The following is a 17802-nucleotide window of genomic DNA, read 5'->3' on the forward strand; positions in this document are numbered from 1 at the left end:
TAAGCTATCTAAGGAAGAAAAAAGATAATTTCTTATTGGGATGAGAGTAGGCAATCAGGGGAGGTTGCATGGCATTTGATCTAAGTATTGAAAGATAAGGAGGATGTCATTATATAGAACTTGGTTGAGGACAGAAGACAGAGGTATGCCATTAATCACAGGGAAACTGTGAGGAAGGGAAATGTAAGTATGGAATATTTTGGATTTTGGTCCCAATTCTAATCCTGGGAATCACTTTTATGAATGTCAACCGTATTAACTCGCAGCGTACATAGATTCGTAGACATACATAGACTGTTAAAATGAAAGGTATTTTAAAGATCATCTGGTTTACCTTCTTTGCAGTCTTTATATACATTTAAATTTCTAAACCCCTTCTTTCTCTCTTTTCACCTTTAAGTACAATGTAAGAGTTGGGAAATTAGATGAGTAGAGTTTGAAGATCTTTTATTACAAATTTTTTTAAAAACCCATAATGTATGTGTCTCTAATTTAATTTCTCTTCCTTTGTGCCCTTAATATTCTACCACTGTAGGAGGCAGAACTGGTTTGATTAAGTTCCCGATATGGTGTTTTGTGCCAGTGAGTTCAGTGAAGGGTAATGGTAACAATGAAGAATATCCAACCTTGTCCAATTGTTTTAACTTTTCTTTTCCTTAATATTCCCATCTGTGTTTACCCCATAGTAATAGATTTGGCTTGGACTGTTGTCTGTCTTCATATAGATCAAATCACAGAATTTAATGCCAGAAGGAACCTTAGAGACCATCTATTGTAATATGAATGTTAGAGATAAGATAACTGAGATTCAGAGAGGTTATGACTTGTTCAGGGTCATATAGTCAGTAATAGAGTCTTGACCTCCAGCCCAGCGTTCTTTTCCATATAGCACGGTACTTCCCTGTTTGAACTTGGAAAAAAGAAAGAATAATGCTCCTTTCCTTCTTATGGGAGTATTATAGAAAGTCCTTTTGAGATATTCAAAGGATATTATTAAATATAAATCGTGTACAAAGAACCTAACTTCAAACTTTTCCTTTTCAGTTATAATTCTTTATTGTTTCTCCCTAAGAATTTTAAATATATAACTGTAACTTTCTTTAATCATAGGTGTTCAAGCACAAGTCTGACCATGTTACTCCCCTGCGCAGAAACCTTCAGTGGCCCTGTTACTTCTAGGGTGAAATATAGTAGTTGGACATGTAATATCCCTCATGGTCTAGTCCTAACCTACCTTTCTAGGCTTGTTTCACAACTTTCACATATCCAGTCTCTTGCCAAGTTTTATCATTCCTACCTTTACAGCATCGTTTTTATAATTCCCTTTGTCTCTCCATGAACAGTCACTGCCTTGGGACAGGCTGTTATCACCTCATGCCTGGACTGTTGCCATAGCCTTCTGGTTGAGCGCTTTGCTTCAAGCTTCTCTCCACTCCACTCCAGTCTCCATTCAGCTGCCGAGGTGGTTTTTGTATGACCATGTCACTCCCCTATTCAGTAAACTCCAGTGACTCAGTTCCTTCTAGATCAAGTGAAAAATGCCCTGTTTAGCATTTAAAGTCCTTCACACCCTGGCCCCTTCCTATCTTTCCAGTCTTCTTACATGTCATTCCACTCCACATATTGCATGATCCAGTGACACTGATCTTCGTGTTGTCCTTTGAACATGCTGCTGTGTCTCCTAACTGTGTACCTTTTTTTTTGGACTGCCCCCCATGCCAGGAATGCGCTTTCTCCTTATCTTTGTCTTCTGGCTTCCCTGGCTTCCTTCAGGACTCAGCTAGACTCACCTTTGGCGGGAGGTCTTTCCAGCTCCTTCTCGTTGCTAGTATTTTCCTTCTGAAATTACCTCCCATCTACTTGGTATATGTTCTGTATATGCATAGTTACTTACTGTTGTCTTCTCCTTTAGAATGTGAGCTCTTTTGAGAGGGCTGCGATTCTGCTTTTCTTTATCAAGCGCTGAGCACTATGCCTAGCATGTACTAGGCACTTAATATGTATTTATTGATTTATTTGAATGACTTTGCATATTTTGCATACTAACTTACTTGCTGTTCCCAGAATTCCTGCCTCCATGGCTTCCCTCAGGTTTTCTAACTATCCCATATCCCTGGAATACTGAGCTCCCCGTCTTAAAATTCTTAGCTTCCTTTAAGTGTCATCTCATGTTACATATCTCTTGGAGGGTAGTGTCAGATCCTAGTCTAGTAGTTAATGTTCATTTACCTGTGCACATGTTATATCTCTGCTCCTACCTTCCCCCTCCAGCAAAATAAATGCAAGGTTTCAGATTTTCTTTGTATATTCAACACCTAGAGAAGTACTTTACATAGAATAAATGGTTAAATATTTGTTGATTTGGGTTTCATTGAATTGCAAATGTATGATTTATCGTTCAGAAGAATTAAATTTTGAAGTGCCTGAAATTAAAAGTTTGTTTTTAATATGGATTATTTTTTTAACTGAATTGTTCTACTTGTTACTAAGTTTCCAGCTTCATCCCGTGCTTTAGAGTCTGTCTTGAAGAACATCTAAAAAATTAGAAGGGTCTGTGTATTGCAATATTCATTTGAATATTATTGAAATATCACTTAAAGCTTTCTTAAAAATATTTTGTTTCAGATGCAATACCTAGTTCAGACCAGATTCGAATAGCTCCATCTTTGAAAAGCCAAAAAGGATCAGTCTGGACAAAGACAAAAGCTTCCTTTGAAAACTGGGAGGTTGAGGTGACATTTCGAGTCACTGGAAGAGGACGAATTGGAGCTGATGGCCTAGTATGAAATTTTGTTTTACTTATAAAATGTACATAAGAATATACTTCTAGTGCCCTAAATCTTACTGTATTTTATTAACAGGCAATTTGGTATACCGAAAATCAAGGCTTGGAAGGTCCTGTGTTTGGATCAGCTGATAATTGGAATGGTGTTGGAATTTTCTTCGATTCATTTGACAATGATGGAAAGGTATGTTTCATTATCAGAATGATAATGTGCTTTTAATATAATAATATGATAGAATAAGGTATAATATAATAACCATGATAGCTAACATTTATTATGTGTATTAAGTTTTCCGAGTATATTTTCTCATTTAATCACAGTAACTTTGTGATTTTGATACTGTTATTATTCCCGTTTTGCAGATGACCTGCCCAGTCACATAGCTACTAAGTTTCCAAGAAGGTATTTGAACCCAGGCCTTTCTTATTCCAAGTCTATGACTTGATCTTTTAAACCATGCTACTACCTGTTATGACAACGAAATTGAGTATTAGTTTTTTCAGGAGTATCATAAATGGGACATAATTTTATACTTTAAAAATGTGTTTGCCATATAAGTAGTTTATTATATGAAGAAACCTAGGAAAGACTATTCTAAATCACTAGTAATAAGAGAAATGCAAGTCAAAACCATTCTGTGGTTTCACCTCATGCTCAGCAAATTGTAAAAGATGACAAAAGATGTCAGTGTTAGAGGAATTGTGGAAAAACAGGTTCCCTGAGATGTTGCTGGTTGAGCTGTAAATTGGGTCCAGCCATTTTGGAAAGTGTTTGTACGGTAACTAAGAGATCCTGCTGTTAGGCATAGATCCATGTGGAATGAGTGATTTAAAAATAAAGTACCATATACCTTTGTTCACAGCAATACTTTCTATAGTAGCCAAGATGTGGAAATAGAATAAATGTTCATCATTTGGAAACCAAATTATAGTACATGAATATAATACAGTAGTACTGTGCGGTAAGAAACAATGATCATGAATCATGCAAAGAATTAGATTTATATGAACTTATGTGAAAGTAAAATAAATAAAATGAGGAAAACTAGATACCATGACTACAATAGTATTGACGATGACAAAAACTAAAACCAAATCCTGTGAAATTATAATCTTCAATCTTAGCCTCAAAGAAGAGACTCTTTGGAGATTGGGGCCTGTGGAGGTGTGGGACACTGCTTATGACATTTTAAGTCCGACATTATATGAATAGTATGTATGTTATATAAGGGGCATGTGCATGTGAGTGAGTGTGCGTGTGCGTGTGTGTGTAATATGTAAGTTTGACATTAGATGAGTGATATGATCGGTTTTGTTGAACTGGGCGGGGGGCGGGGGTATTCCCTTTTAAAAATTCTTCATTATAAGAGATGGCTCTCTGAGAGACAAAGAGGGAAATAAGGTATTGATAAATAAAGGTAATATAAAAACAAAAATTTTTTAGGTGTTTTATGGTTAACAAGGGACGCTCACCTTATTTGATGCTTATGACAATCCTATGTAGTCAGCAGAACAAGTGCTACTTTCCACATTTTATAGGAGAGGAAACTCAGTTCAAGAGAGGTAGATTAATTTGCCCGTGGTCATACAACTAGTAAGTGGTAGGAACTTCCCCCACACCCCAGGTCTTCTGGCTTCAAGCCCAATAATCTTCCAGTGTACCATACTCTCCACAGAATCTCAAGGGTTTAATCATTATCTAAGAATAGACAATTATAGGAACACAAAGCCAGAGTTGTTTATTCATTGTGTACTTAAATGTTCATTAATAAGTGTTCTGATATTATCTACAGTTCTTTAGATGCTGACTCTAATGTTATAGACTCAGTGGTCCTGTCTTTCTTCTGTCAGCAAGCACAGAATTTATAGTTTCTCCTTTTAGTTCTTTGCCACCTAGTTTGACCTGCTAGGGTTGATGCCAATTTTTACTTCTTTTGCCCTTCTGCTTTCCCTCTCTAAAGTTATATGGGTGACTTTTGTTTTTTTGCAACACAATCATGTCGTCATCTGCTTCCCCCTCCCAACAGAATACTTCTTTGTGACATAGAACCATTTCGGGAAGTATTCAGCTAAGCAAAACTGACAAACAGTAACAGCACCTGACAGACAGCTTATAGAATAATGCACACCCTAGTTCCCTGATGAGATACTGAGAGAATGGTGGTATGTTTTATTATCCATCTTAGAGACCAAAGTTGGTCATAGCAAATAATCTGGGTTAGTTGCCTTTTTGATTGTTTATTGGTTTGAATGATTATTGCAATCATAATGTATGTTAGTCTTATAGTTCTGCATGGTTCATTCTGTATTAGTTTATATCAGCCTTTCTATTTCTCTGAATTCCTAAAGATTGTTGTTTCTTATACTATGGTAATATTCCATTTTACACACACACACACACACACACACACACACACACACACACACACACACACACACACACACACCACAACCTGTTCAGTCATTGTCTTGTTAATAGGCACTCACTTTGTTTTCAGTTTTTGTACCATAAAGGGTGATGCTATAAATATTTTAGTAAATGTGGGACATTTAAATCTTGGATCTCCTTGGGGTCTGTTCCATTTAATGGGATCCCTGAGTCAAAGGAACAATTTAGCCTCTTTTTCTCTCACAATTCAAAATTATTTTCCAGAACACTTGGTCCAATTCATAGCTCCACCAATAGTGTGTTAATGTACCTGCCTTCCCATAGCTTTGACAACACTGACTTTCAGTTTTATCATCTTTGGCAATTCAGGAGCAAGGTGAAAGATGTGAGGGTTTTTTTTTTTTTAATGACTTGGAGCATTAAAAATTATAATTATTGATCATTTGCATGTCTTTTTGAAAATTGTTAATATCCTTTGACTTAGCGATTGAGGAATGACTTTTGGTCCTATTTTTGTGTCAATTCCCTATAAAACACCTTGGAATTTAGATTTTGTAAGAGATATTTTTTTTTCCAAAGTATTCTCCCCCATTCATTAGTTTTCTTACTCTAATTATACTAATTTTATTTGGGCAAAAAGCTTTTAAATTTTTGTCTGTTTTGACTTTTGAGATCTTCTGTCCCATTTTGGTTATGTATTTTCTCCAAATTGTAGTTCTCCTATTGTTTTCTAGTTTGTGTTATCCTATGACCTTTTCCATGTAGATTAATTATCTATTTAGAGCTTATTGATACGGTACCGTATTTTAAATCAGCCCATTCCCTCTCTTTAATTTTTGATTGTTTTAAGAATTTTTACTGTTGATTACCTCATGAAATCCCTAAAGGAATCAAAAATAATGAAGGGTAAAGTTTAAAAGTTTTAGATGTTTTAAAAGCTATCCTAGACTTATGCAAATGTAAAGGGAACCAGTCTGTTTCTTTTATAGCTCTTCTGCTGTTATCTGAACACTTAACTCTCATACTTGCCTATTCCTTCATATCTTGTCTCCAGAATCTCCCAGCCCAGAACCGTTTGAGTTTAGCTTGTCTTAATTCTCATGTTTCAGATTGACAAAGCTACTAAGTTTCTTAGGCCTTTTAAAACCTGTTTCTCTGTATTGTCTCCTGGTGTGGGGTAGTTGACTTCTTGTATCTTCCCTGTTACCCACATGCCAAGAAAAGGGAGTTGTAGGGTGGTGTGGTAGAAAGAACACTGTCTCTGGATTAAGATTGTTTATATTTGAATCTTAGCTCTACCCCTTAGTACATGGATGATCTTGGGCAAGTTACTTAGCCTCTGTGGGCCTTAGTTTCCTTGTTACAAAGTGCAAAGGTTGGGCTTGATGTCCCCTGATATCTCTTCCAGCCCAGAATCTGTGGTGCTATGAATTCTTTCCTAGACTTTAGACTCTCTGCAAGACAGAGTCTCTTTTGCCTTGAATCTTAATGGCTTTTGACCCATTTGAAGATCTATGTTCACTTCTGATTGCCTGATCAAGAAAAAGCCTTTCTTATCTGGCCTCTACAGATTGCTCAGGTGCTATGCTCCAGGATATCATACTACCAGGCAGTCACTTCCATCACCAGGTCCTGTGAGATCTAACTTGTCCTTGATCTGTTATACTGTTTTTACTCTTTGGTTTTCCTGAAGTGAAGTTAGAAGCTGATAATTACAAGTAGTTCTGCCCATTAAGGGAAGCCTAACATCTTTCTGTTGTTAGTCTGGCATCTGAGCTTCCATTTCTTTGTGGAACCACGTGGCTAGTAGTTAGGCTGTACCTTCCCTGTGCTATATTCTTGCAAGGGTCTTCAAAAATTTCAGCTACTTCCCTATTCAGAGTTTGTGGATCTCTGTTGGGCATCCCACCAGGTTCCTGTTTCTAGTCTTACTCCAGAGGTAGAAATGAGATAACACACCTATATTTTGTTTAATTCATGAGCCTGGTTCAGATAACCTTCTCTGTCCACTTCCTTGTGTTCTCAGGTTAACAACATGCCCTCACTCTCCCACCATCCCATAGATGGAGTGATTTTCTAGAATCCGTGTTGCCAACAGAAGACTTACTTCCTTCAAACTATTTAATCCTTACCAAAATTAAAAAACGTGTGTCCTACTCTGTGCTTGCTCTTCTTTCCTGCCTAGTAAGGACATGTTAAACATGTATAGGTGTGTGTATGTATGTATATATTTATTTATGCTAACACTAGTTTAAATAAAAGAGTTTGCTTTTGTTATCAGTATGTGTGCATGCTTAATGGTTAGTACACGTTTTATAAATGTATTTCTAAATTCAACTTGCTGGCCAACATGTTCAGGCTAATATTTCGGATAATTCAGTAAGGGATCTTCATTCTATCAGGAGACACAACATATACTTATATAACTCGTTACAAATTATATACTACATAGTTGTAAATGGAGGGGAGTTGAGAAAGATGTGATGTAACTAGAGGCCAGCAGTTGGTTTCTATTTTTGCATAGCCAGTAAGCTAAGAATGGTTTTCACATTTTAAAATATTTTATTGTGTTTAAAAATGTGAAAACCATTCTTAGGTCAGTGGCCATATTTTGACCCTCAAACCATAGTTGATCCCAGTTGTAGAAAGGGGTAGTTGAGCTTTATCTTGAAGGGAGGATTTTGATGAGGTCAGGGTGAGGAAGAAGTATGTTCTGGGATAGCCAGTACAAAGGAGCAGAGATGGGAGATGGAGTGTGGAATAAAGAGGTTGGTTTGACTGTCTTATAGCATATAGGAAGGGAAGTGGGGTCTAATAAGAGTAGAAAGGTAGGATGGGGCCAGGTTGTGAAGTACTTTAAAAGCCAAATGGAGGATATGATACTTTATCAGAGGCAGTAGGCAACTGAGATTATTGTGTAGAGAATGATATGATCAGATCTGTGCTTAAGGAGAATCACTTTGGCAGCAAGGTAGAGGGTAGATTGAAATGGGGAAACACTTGAAGCAGAAAGACCAATTAGGCCATTGGAATACTTTTGTTGAGAAGTGATGAGGGCCTAAACCCAACTGGGATAGTAGCTATGTGAGTAGAGAGAAGGGTTTAGAGATAAGAAATATTGTGGAGGTGAAAATGGCAAGATTTGGCAACCAATTGGATGTGTTAGATTAGGGAGAGTAAGGAGTTGAGGATAATGCTGAAGTTACAGACCTGAGAGACTAGGAAAATGGTGCATTTGACAAAAATGAGGAGTTTGGAAGATGTTGGTTTGGGGGAGAAGATCAATAAGTTCTGTTTTTGACAGTTTGTTGGAGATGTCTCTGGGACATCCACTTTGAAATGTTCATTAGGCATTTTATGATATGGGACTGAGTCCCAGAGGAGAGACTGGGGCTGAATTTATAGATCTGAGATTCATATGAATAGATGTTATAATTAAAGTGGTGATTTTCTGTCTGTACTGGTGACTGAGCTCTACTCCCAGCGTGGCACGATAGACACTTCCCAGCCACTTTCCAGGATGTCTTGGGCTGGCGATTTACTTCATTCCATCATCCTGTGGGTTTAGAACTACTTATTACAGGTATTTGGCTGGGCTTGGTGGCAGCGCTCTAGAAAGTACATGCTGTTACTGCGCCGTCTTGACTCCACCCCCAACAACCTTCTTTTAACTGGCAGATTTCTAGAAAGAATAGATTATTTATTGTCCTCATCTACTCACTTTCCTCATTCACTCCTCATCCCGATGTAGTCTAGCTTCTATCCCTATCACTATACTAAAAATGCTCACTTCAGGATCGTTAGTAATCTCTTTATCACTAAACCAGTGACCTTTTTTTCTTTTTCTTATATTTATATTCTTTCCCTTCTTGCTGGCATTCCACTAGACACCTTTTTGATACACTCTTAAAACCCTTGACATCCTTGGTTTCCATCACTGTATGCTCAGAAGTCTTCTACCTCACTGACCAAACCTCTGTCTCCTTCCCCATCTCTTAATCCTCATCCCATCCCTTATTGGGTATATCTCTCTAGGTTCTCTCCTTGGCCCTCTTTTCTTTCCCATCTATATTTAACCAATCAGTATTTTAAAAACACTTAGTATATGCCAGGCACTGTGCTAGGTACCAGGGAGAGAAAATGAAAATCAAATAGTCCCAGCTCTTGAGCAGTTTGCAACCTAGTTGGGGAGACCATATGTATCTATGGAGGTATATATGCAAACAGATGCAAGGTAACTTGAGGGGGAAGGCCAGACAGAGCATCTCAGTGGGTCAGGCATGACCTTGTGTAGAAGGTAGAGTTTGAGCTGAGTCTTGAAGGAAACTAGGAATTCTAAGAGGTGGAGATAATGAGGGCGAATTCTAGACAGGGGAGACATGGTGCCAGAAACAAGAGACGAGGTCTCTCATGATGATCTTGTCCACTTACTTTGGCTTTGATTGTCACCAATCTGCCAACTATATCTCTACCTCTCAACCTCTCCCCAGAATCCTGCCCTCTATTTCTAAATTCTTATCGGTCATCTCTACTTATATTGCCTAACAAGCACCTCAAAATTAATCTGTCCAATATTAATAAGTCCCTAGAATTTGACACTCCTCCTAACTTCTCTACTTCTACCAATGGATCATCATTCTCTTAGTGAACTCAGATTATGATCTTTTATTTTTAGGTGAGGGAAAGGGGGGAGCAGTCATTTGCCAAGTCTTTTCAATACTACCTTCATGGTAGTTCTCTTATCCTTTTCCTCCTTTTCATTTTCATGGTAGAGTGGAAAGTATACATCTTTGGAGTAAGAGGACTTGGATACAAGTTCCACCTCTGTCTTTAGGCAGTCGAGTAACCTCCTTGTGCCTCAGTTGTCCCATCTGGAAAAAGGAGGGGTTGGACTAGATAGCCTCTGAGGTCTTTTCCAGCTCTAAATCTTTGTATGGTTTTATGACCCTAATTCAGACATTCATCTTTTCTCACTTAAACTGTTGTAGCCTTCTGACTTATCTTCTAACTCACATGCATACTCTGTCTCTCCTCCATTCCTATCCTTGACAATGCTGGCCCAGTTATCTTCCTAATCTACAGGGATTGTTGTGTCACTTTTGAACACTAAAACTTGCTGTGAATACTCATTGCCTACGGAATAAAATGCATATACAGTTTTCATCTTCTGACTCTGTCTTACTTATGCTGCTTTTTCTCATACTGCTGCTCTTCATGTACATCTGGGTTTTACATCCCTTCTTGTCCTACTCTCTCCTATTTCTATGCATTTTCTCAGTCTTTCTTCTCTTCCTGAAATAAAATTCTCCATTCCCATTTCTCCATCTGAGAGAAGTTATTTTCTTGCTTTAAGCCTTAGGTCAGGTGCTTTCTCTTCTGTGAAACTTTGCCTGAGCTTACTTCTCCCCCTTAGGGGAAAGTCAGTTCTATAGATTACTTCTGGCATTTTGCCTGGTTCTTTACTTTGCTCTGGTGTCACTATCCTTACAGCATAGTTGTTTGTGCATTTGTCTTCTCTCCCCACTGCCAACTAAATGCTCTCCATGCTTAACATAGAGCCTCACATACCACATTTCACTGCATAATTGTCACAGATTTATGTCAGTTTTTGCAAAAAATGGGATGCGACCATTATGTGAAGCTTTAAAAACTGTGCTAATTATTACCTTTCTTTTCATTTCCACTAGTTTCACACCAACTTTTCACTGAGTGAAAATTGTGTTTCCACAGCTATTTCCATGCTATTTAGTGAACACAATCACTTGCAGTTTGAAGCCTGCAGAATAGTTTTTATATTTTCCCTTAATCAGAAAGAAATGCTTCACACGTTAATGTATCATTGGCAGAGAAATTGTAGTTTAGTTATCTCAGGAAGATGCAAGTCTTAACAATATTACATGATGTACTCAGGGCAGCTTTCGCTGCCTGCCTGTTTTCCTGCTCCCCTTGCACCTGTGGCTCTTCATTGGGTTGAGTGGCAGTACCATTAGTACTGCAGCACTCCAAACAAACCACACAAGTTGGCTTGTGGCTTGCAGTGCACAAGAGATAAATCCGTATCTATATGCCCCTGGTGAATACATTGCTGCCCTATTTCCCTTTTAAGTGATATGATGAGCAGAATTATGCCTTGTGACAATTATGCAATGAAAGGTTATAAACCAAATTTTGGACTAAAAAAAAAACCACAGGATGCAGCTATTATGTGGTGAAATACAGTATTCTGGGTGTATTGAATCGTCAGTACTTGAATTTCATGTTGCTTATAATAGTAGTATTGACTTTTCTTAACTATTTAAAATTATTGTAACTCCTTCCTTTATTAGTTTCCTCAGTAAGATCTTTGCTCAGTTAAATTAAATCTTGTACTTTGACTTTTTCACCTTTATCAAAGCTAAAGGAACTGTAACTTTAAATCTTCATAATCCCTAGCAAATTTTTGAACCCATTGTGGGCATTCTGTATGTACTCTTTACTGTTTATATTTGGGATCAAAGCTAGTGCTTAATACTTCTATGACATCATAACTTCTTCCTTTTATTTTAAACCGGGCCTGCACAAGCTGCAGCCTGAGGGCTTACTTGTTGACTGACCAAAGGATTTCAGGTGAAAAACGTAGAGGAAAACATCCTTTGTATGTAGATGCAATGCTTTGACTGGTGCCAGGAGCTTGAGGGCCACAGGTTGTGTAGGCTTGTTTTACTATGTTGGTTTCCATGTGACAATTGGCAGGAATTTCATAATTATGAAAATGTCTTGGTCCCTGTGCTGAAGGAACTGTGTACCTTGAATGAGCCAGTCAGTCAGAGGGACTTAATCTGTTTCACTTGTTTGCCATCCTTGTATTCCTTTAAAAAATTAAATAGTTCAGTTAAAAATAAACAAATAAAAATACTCAACATTGAACATCAATACAAAACTTGCTTGGTAACTACCTACATTTAATTTCAGTGGATAAGTATCATAACATTATTTCTGTCACTCTGTTTAAATCACTAGTAGAATTCTTTATTCATTCTCATTTAGTTTTTCTCATGATTATCATTCTATGTATTCTATTCTTCAAGAGTTCTTTTATTAATTTTTTGCATTATTTTGCATGTGGACCTTAGCAGATAACTTTGTATTTCTCATGCTGCTCAGTATTAATTGCATTGTGGCGTCTTGTTAAATTAATGTTTCATATTGTTATATATCTGGATTGTTTTGTAATCATATGTAATGTTGCAATGAAAATCTTTTGATGAGATAGGTCTTTTAAAATTATTGTATTAATTCTCAAAGTTTATATCCCTAGTTTCTTTGTACAGTTCAAGGCCTTTGGAATTAATAAATTAGCTAATTAAAAAAAGTTCAAATTTGAATTTAAAGGGATCTTAGACATCTTCTAGACCAAGGGTTCATAACTTTGGGATTTGTGAACTTGTATTTAAAAATATTTTGATAACTGTGTCAGTATAATTGGATTCCTTTATAATGCTACATATTTTATGTTTTTAAAAACATTCTGAGAAGTTCATAGGCTTCACCAGATTAACAAATGGGTCCATGACACACAAAAAAGATTACAGAGCCCTAATAGAGGCTAATCTATTGGTTTTTCTCATTAAGAACTTTAAAACACACTATGTTATATTTATTTTGTTTTGTAGAAAAACAATCCAGCTGTGGTTATCATAGGCAACAATGGACAAATACAGTATGATCATCAGAAGTAAGTGTTTATGCAATGTTTCTGACTTAAACGTTGCTCTTTTTGTCCCATGCGCTTCTCAAACTCAGCATTCCAGAATGGCCAATTATTTTTCCCTAAAATCTACCTCAACTTTTGAACTGCCTGATAACTTTTGAGAGTACTGCCAGGTTTCCAGCCATTCAGCCTTTACCACCTTGAAGTATCCTTGATATTCTTCCTGAGTCCAGTGATTCAGTCAGTTGCCAATTCTTGTCTAATTTTTTGCTACTATACCTCTAACATTCACCTTGTTTTCTTCACTCACATAGCTACTGCTCTAGAACAATTGTCATTGCCTCTGACTTGGACTATTTGCAGTAGCCTCATAATTGGTCTGACTACCTCAAGTATCTCCCCTCTCCAGGCACTCTTCCACAGAGCTGCCAAAGTGATGCTTCAGAGCTGAGGTCTGATCATGTCACTCCTCTACTTGGTAAATTCTGTGAACTCCCTGTTACCTCTAGAATAAACTACAATGATACTTCTCATTACCGTTTTATTACACAATCTTACTCCAGCCTATTCTTATTTCACATTAATTCCCTTCACATACTCTGATGTCCAGCCAAAGTGGACTGTTACCCAAACATGATATCCAATCTCTGTGTCTTTGAGTAGGCTGTCTCTCCTGTCTGGAATACATCCTCTCCTCATTTCTGCTTTGTAGAATTTCTACTTTCCTTCAAAGATCAGGCCAAATGCTATTTCCTACGTGAGACCTTTCTTTATTTTATCCAAAGTGCTAGTGCCTCACTCCCAAAATTAACATGTGTTGACTTTTTACGTCCTTATTTATATGCATGTGGCACCCTCTCTTTCTCCATAGACATAAGCTTGAAGACAAGAAGTATTTAACTTGTGTTTCTGTTTTCCCAGTGCCTCTCATATAATTAATGTCTAATAAATGAGTGATTGCTTTAGTTTTACAAATTTGAGCATTTTCTAAAAAAGAAACGACAAGGTTTTTGTTCATCTTTAAAAAAAAAAATTTTTTTTTTTCAAAAGAAAGCCACAATCGGTGATCTGGGTTTAAAATCCTCACTTTTGTTATTCAGTTCTATTTTAGGTTACATTGGTGAATTACCTCCATTTCTAAACATAAAATTTTCATACTTTTTTAATATAAATATTAGCAATCATATGTCATCTTTTGGCTATGATGAGATTTGTTGCAGCTTATAATAGTTCTTAGTAATGAGATTAGGCTGATAGTCATATGTTGTTGCTTTAATCCTCAAAAAGATGTTGGCAAAAATAGGGTTATGGCTATAAATCTAGATCTTAAAACAAATTGATCAGTAACAAATTGATCCATAAAATGAGTATAGTACTACATCAGGTCTTGAAAAAATGTCTTTTCGTTCTAGTCTTAAATTCCCCAAAAGACCATTTTTCATATACAAATTAGAACATTGAAGAAAGGTTATAGATGAAGCAGTGGCTATTTCCTGCTAGCTTTTTAAAACAAATATGAAGTGAATTCGGCATATTACTTTCAAAGTTGTTCCACTTGTCTGTGCTTCCTTCTGAACTTCATACTCTGCACTTTTCACAATGTTTCAGTGGCTCTCTTATTTTCTCTTATTTTTCTTTCTTTTGGGGGCAAAGGGGCTTTACCATCAATAACCTCCCCTAACCCTCATTAGATGACAGTAGGGAAAAAAAATCACATTATAAAATGTAAGCATCTTCAAGCAAAACAGATCCACTTAGTTTCTGTGACCAGAAATGTATTTTAGATTCCTTACCTTGAGTCTGTCTCACCTCTTTGTTAGGAGATGGTAATATACTCCATATAATAGGACCTCTGACAATATTGTTGGTGGTGGTTTTTATCAGAGTTCTTAATTCCCTCATTTCTTACAGTGTCATTGTAGAAACAGTTCTCTTGGACTGATTTATTTCACTCTGTGTAAGTTCATACTTCCCACAATTCCCTGGAATTATCTCATTATTTCTTACACTGTAATAATATTTCATCACATTCATATAACACAGTTTCTTTAGCCATTCATTTGATGCCAATTTGAGCCAATTTCCTTTCCATTTGATGAACATCCTTTTAATTTATAGTTCTTTTTTTCCCTGTTACTCTTCACTCAGAATCAGGAAGTTTTTCTTGTTCAAGGATCTTCCCTCTCTTTTATCAGCCTCCCTCTTGACCCCACCACCTTCCATCCTCACTTGTTTCCCTTTTGAGTTTGATATATTTCTATATGAAAGACTTGTGTGTGTGTGTGTACATGTGTGCATATGTGCACAAACACGCATTCTTACTTGCCCATCCCTTTTCATTCTTGTTATAAGAAATAGCAAGCTCCACCTGCTTCTTTTTCTCCCATGTTTTTTATTTCATTAACTATTTCTCAATTACATGTAAAAAAAATTTACATTCTTTTTAAGAAAAATTTGAGTTTCAAATTCTCTCCCCTCCCTCCTCTACCCCCTCCTTGAGAAGCAAGTAATTTGTATAAATTATACATGTGAAGTCTTGCAAAACTTGTTTCCATATTAGCCATATTGTGTAGGAAAATGCAGACAAAAAAGTAAGTAGAAAGAAGTATGCTTCAGTCTGCATTCTTTCAGTTTCAGAGCGCTGGGTCTTCACAGTCTTCTGTGGCATCTCAGGAGAAAGTACTGGGGGCCTTGAAAGCCCTGCACCTGAGCTCTTTCCATCTGAGGATGCCATGCCTGAACTAGCTGCCCCAACCTTATTAACTTCTAAGTTACCTTACTTGGTTTCAGACCATCTTCCCCCAAGGGAACCCTTCACTCACTCCTTAGTATCCAGAGCTCCGTAGTTCATATGTGTCTGGTCAGTCTCTGGTCACACTAAGGGACTTCTAGCTTTTTGTCCTGTGCCAAGTGCTGAGTTACTTGGGAGGGGAGGTCCTTTTTTCTTTTGCTTTGAGGTTTGTGGCTGACTTTTTCTGCAATTCTGAAGTGGTCTTTGGTTTTCTTAAGCATTATTCAATTTGATGTGATTTTTTAGGATTTTTCTGAAGTAAGTGTGTGGGAACTGGGTAGTCTGCCTCCAGTCAACCATCTTAATTAGATATCTATATTTGGTCTTAAGGCTGACTTATTTAAGAATTACTAGTGGAGTACAAAGCTTATTAATATAATAATATTAAAATATTTTACTTCTTTAAAGAGTCTATAGTGTCGTAGCTTTGTTTTTACTTTAGTATTTTCTCTAATTGCACACAAATTATTTTTGCTGTTCATTTTTAAGGATGGAATTTCCTAAGTTTTTTGTTTTTCTGTCCCTTTCTCTCCATACTACAGCGATGGTGCTAATCAAGCTTTGTCAAGTTGCCAGAGGGACTTTCGTAATAAGCCATATCCTGTCCGGGCAAAGATTACATATTACCAGAAAACCTTGACAGTAAGTAATGGCATTTAACAGTACTAATAGTCATAGTTGACATTTAGATAGCCATTTAACACTTGGAAATGGCTTTCTATACATTTTCATTTTAACCTCATGACAACCCTATGAGGTAGATACTACAGGTATTATTATCCCCATTGTACAGAGGAGGAAACTGAGACAAAGGACTTGCCTATAGTCACCTAGCCTGTAAATGTGGGAGACAGAATTGGAACCCAACTTTCTGACCTCCAGGTCTAGCATTTTAGTGATTAACACCATGCTGCTTTTGCAGGAATGACATATGAACATATGCTTAAGGGATGACTTTCTCTGTATCAGGTCTTTGATGAGAATGAGAAGATCTTTATTGGTAGCCATTTTTGCTGAAGAAATACTTGTGCCCTTTTCCATCTCTTTCTCTCCTGGTAGATTGTGTGCGTGCGTGTGCGCACAAGCACACAAACCCCCTCTCCCATCTCCATCTCCTCCACCCCTATACATACACATTCCTCATCCTTTTCTTCTTTTTTATCTTTAGTCTGTCCCTCTCTACTGGCTCCTTCTTTGTTGCCTATTAACATCCCAATTCTCTTCCATCCTTTAAAAACCTTCATTTGACTGTATTATAAAGTGAGGTTCACTTGACTCCCAAGCTGTTGACCTATGTCCTTTTTCCTTTGAAACTCCTAGAAAAAGCTTGTGTATACTTGTTGCTTCCACTTCTCTTCTCAGCTCGTTGCAGTATGATTTCCAATTTGATCACTCAATTGAAACTGCTCTGACTAAAAGTACAGTGATCTCTTAATTGCCAAGTCTCATAGCCCTTTCTTAGTTCTCATCATTTTGGACCTCTTTGCAACATTTGACACCTTGGACTACTCTCCTCACTCTGGTTTACATGACACTGTTTCTGTTGGTTGTCCTATCTATCTGGTCACTCCTTAGTCTCTTTTGTAGGATCATAATCCTTATCATTCCCCCAGTTGTGGTTGTACCCCATGCCTCTCTTCTGGGCCCTCTTCTCATCTTATGCTGTTTCTTCAGTGATCTCATCCTGGGTTTAATTATTATCTTTATGCAGATGAATCCTGGGTCTATATAGCCTGACCCATTCTCTTTCCTGAGCTCAAGTACCATATCACCAACTGCCTATTGGACATTTCAACATGTCCAAAACGGAACCCATGTTTTTCTCTAAATGTGCCTTCTGAATTTATTTCTGTCAAAGATTTCTCAGTCATTCAGGTTCATAACTGCAGTCATCCTTGACTCCTCATCCCACATGTCTGATCAGTTGCCAGATGTGGTTCATTCTACTTATACAGGATCCCTATACTCACACAGCCACCAGTCTTATTACCCCTTAGCTGGATTCTTATAGCAGTCCCCTAATTGTTCTTCAAATGTCTTTTCTCTCTATTCTATCTGACTGTGCCCCTCTTCCCTGCTTATTAAACTCTGGTGGTTTCCTTTCTCCTCTGGGATCAAATCTAATGTCCTGTATTTGACTGTTAAGC

At 37.2% G+C, this 17802-nt stretch overlaps 1 protein-coding gene across 1 annotated transcript in view; it reads left to right on the forward strand.

The window, feature by feature from the left end:
* The window catches only part of LMAN1 (lectin, mannose binding 1), a 42508-nt gene that overhangs the window by 3366 nt on the left and 21340 nt on the right, over positions 1-17802 (forward strand). Inside the window, exons 2-5 of the mRNA XM_072605927.1 lie at positions 2626-2780; positions 2862-2969; positions 12827-12888; positions 16198-16297. Of these exons, the coding sequence (XP_072462028.1) occupies positions 2626-2780; positions 2862-2969; positions 12827-12888; positions 16198-16297 (425 nt within the window). The remainder of the gene's footprint in view (positions 1-2625; positions 2781-2861; positions 2970-12826; positions 12889-16197; positions 16298-17802) is intronic.

This window comes from Notamacropus eugenii, chromosome 4, assembly GCF_028372415.1.
Source record: "Notamacropus eugenii isolate mMacEug1 chromosome 4, mMacEug1.pri_v2, whole genome shotgun sequence".
NCBI classification, from domain to species: domain Eukaryota; kingdom Metazoa; phylum Chordata; class Mammalia; order Diprotodontia; family Macropodidae; genus Notamacropus; species Notamacropus eugenii.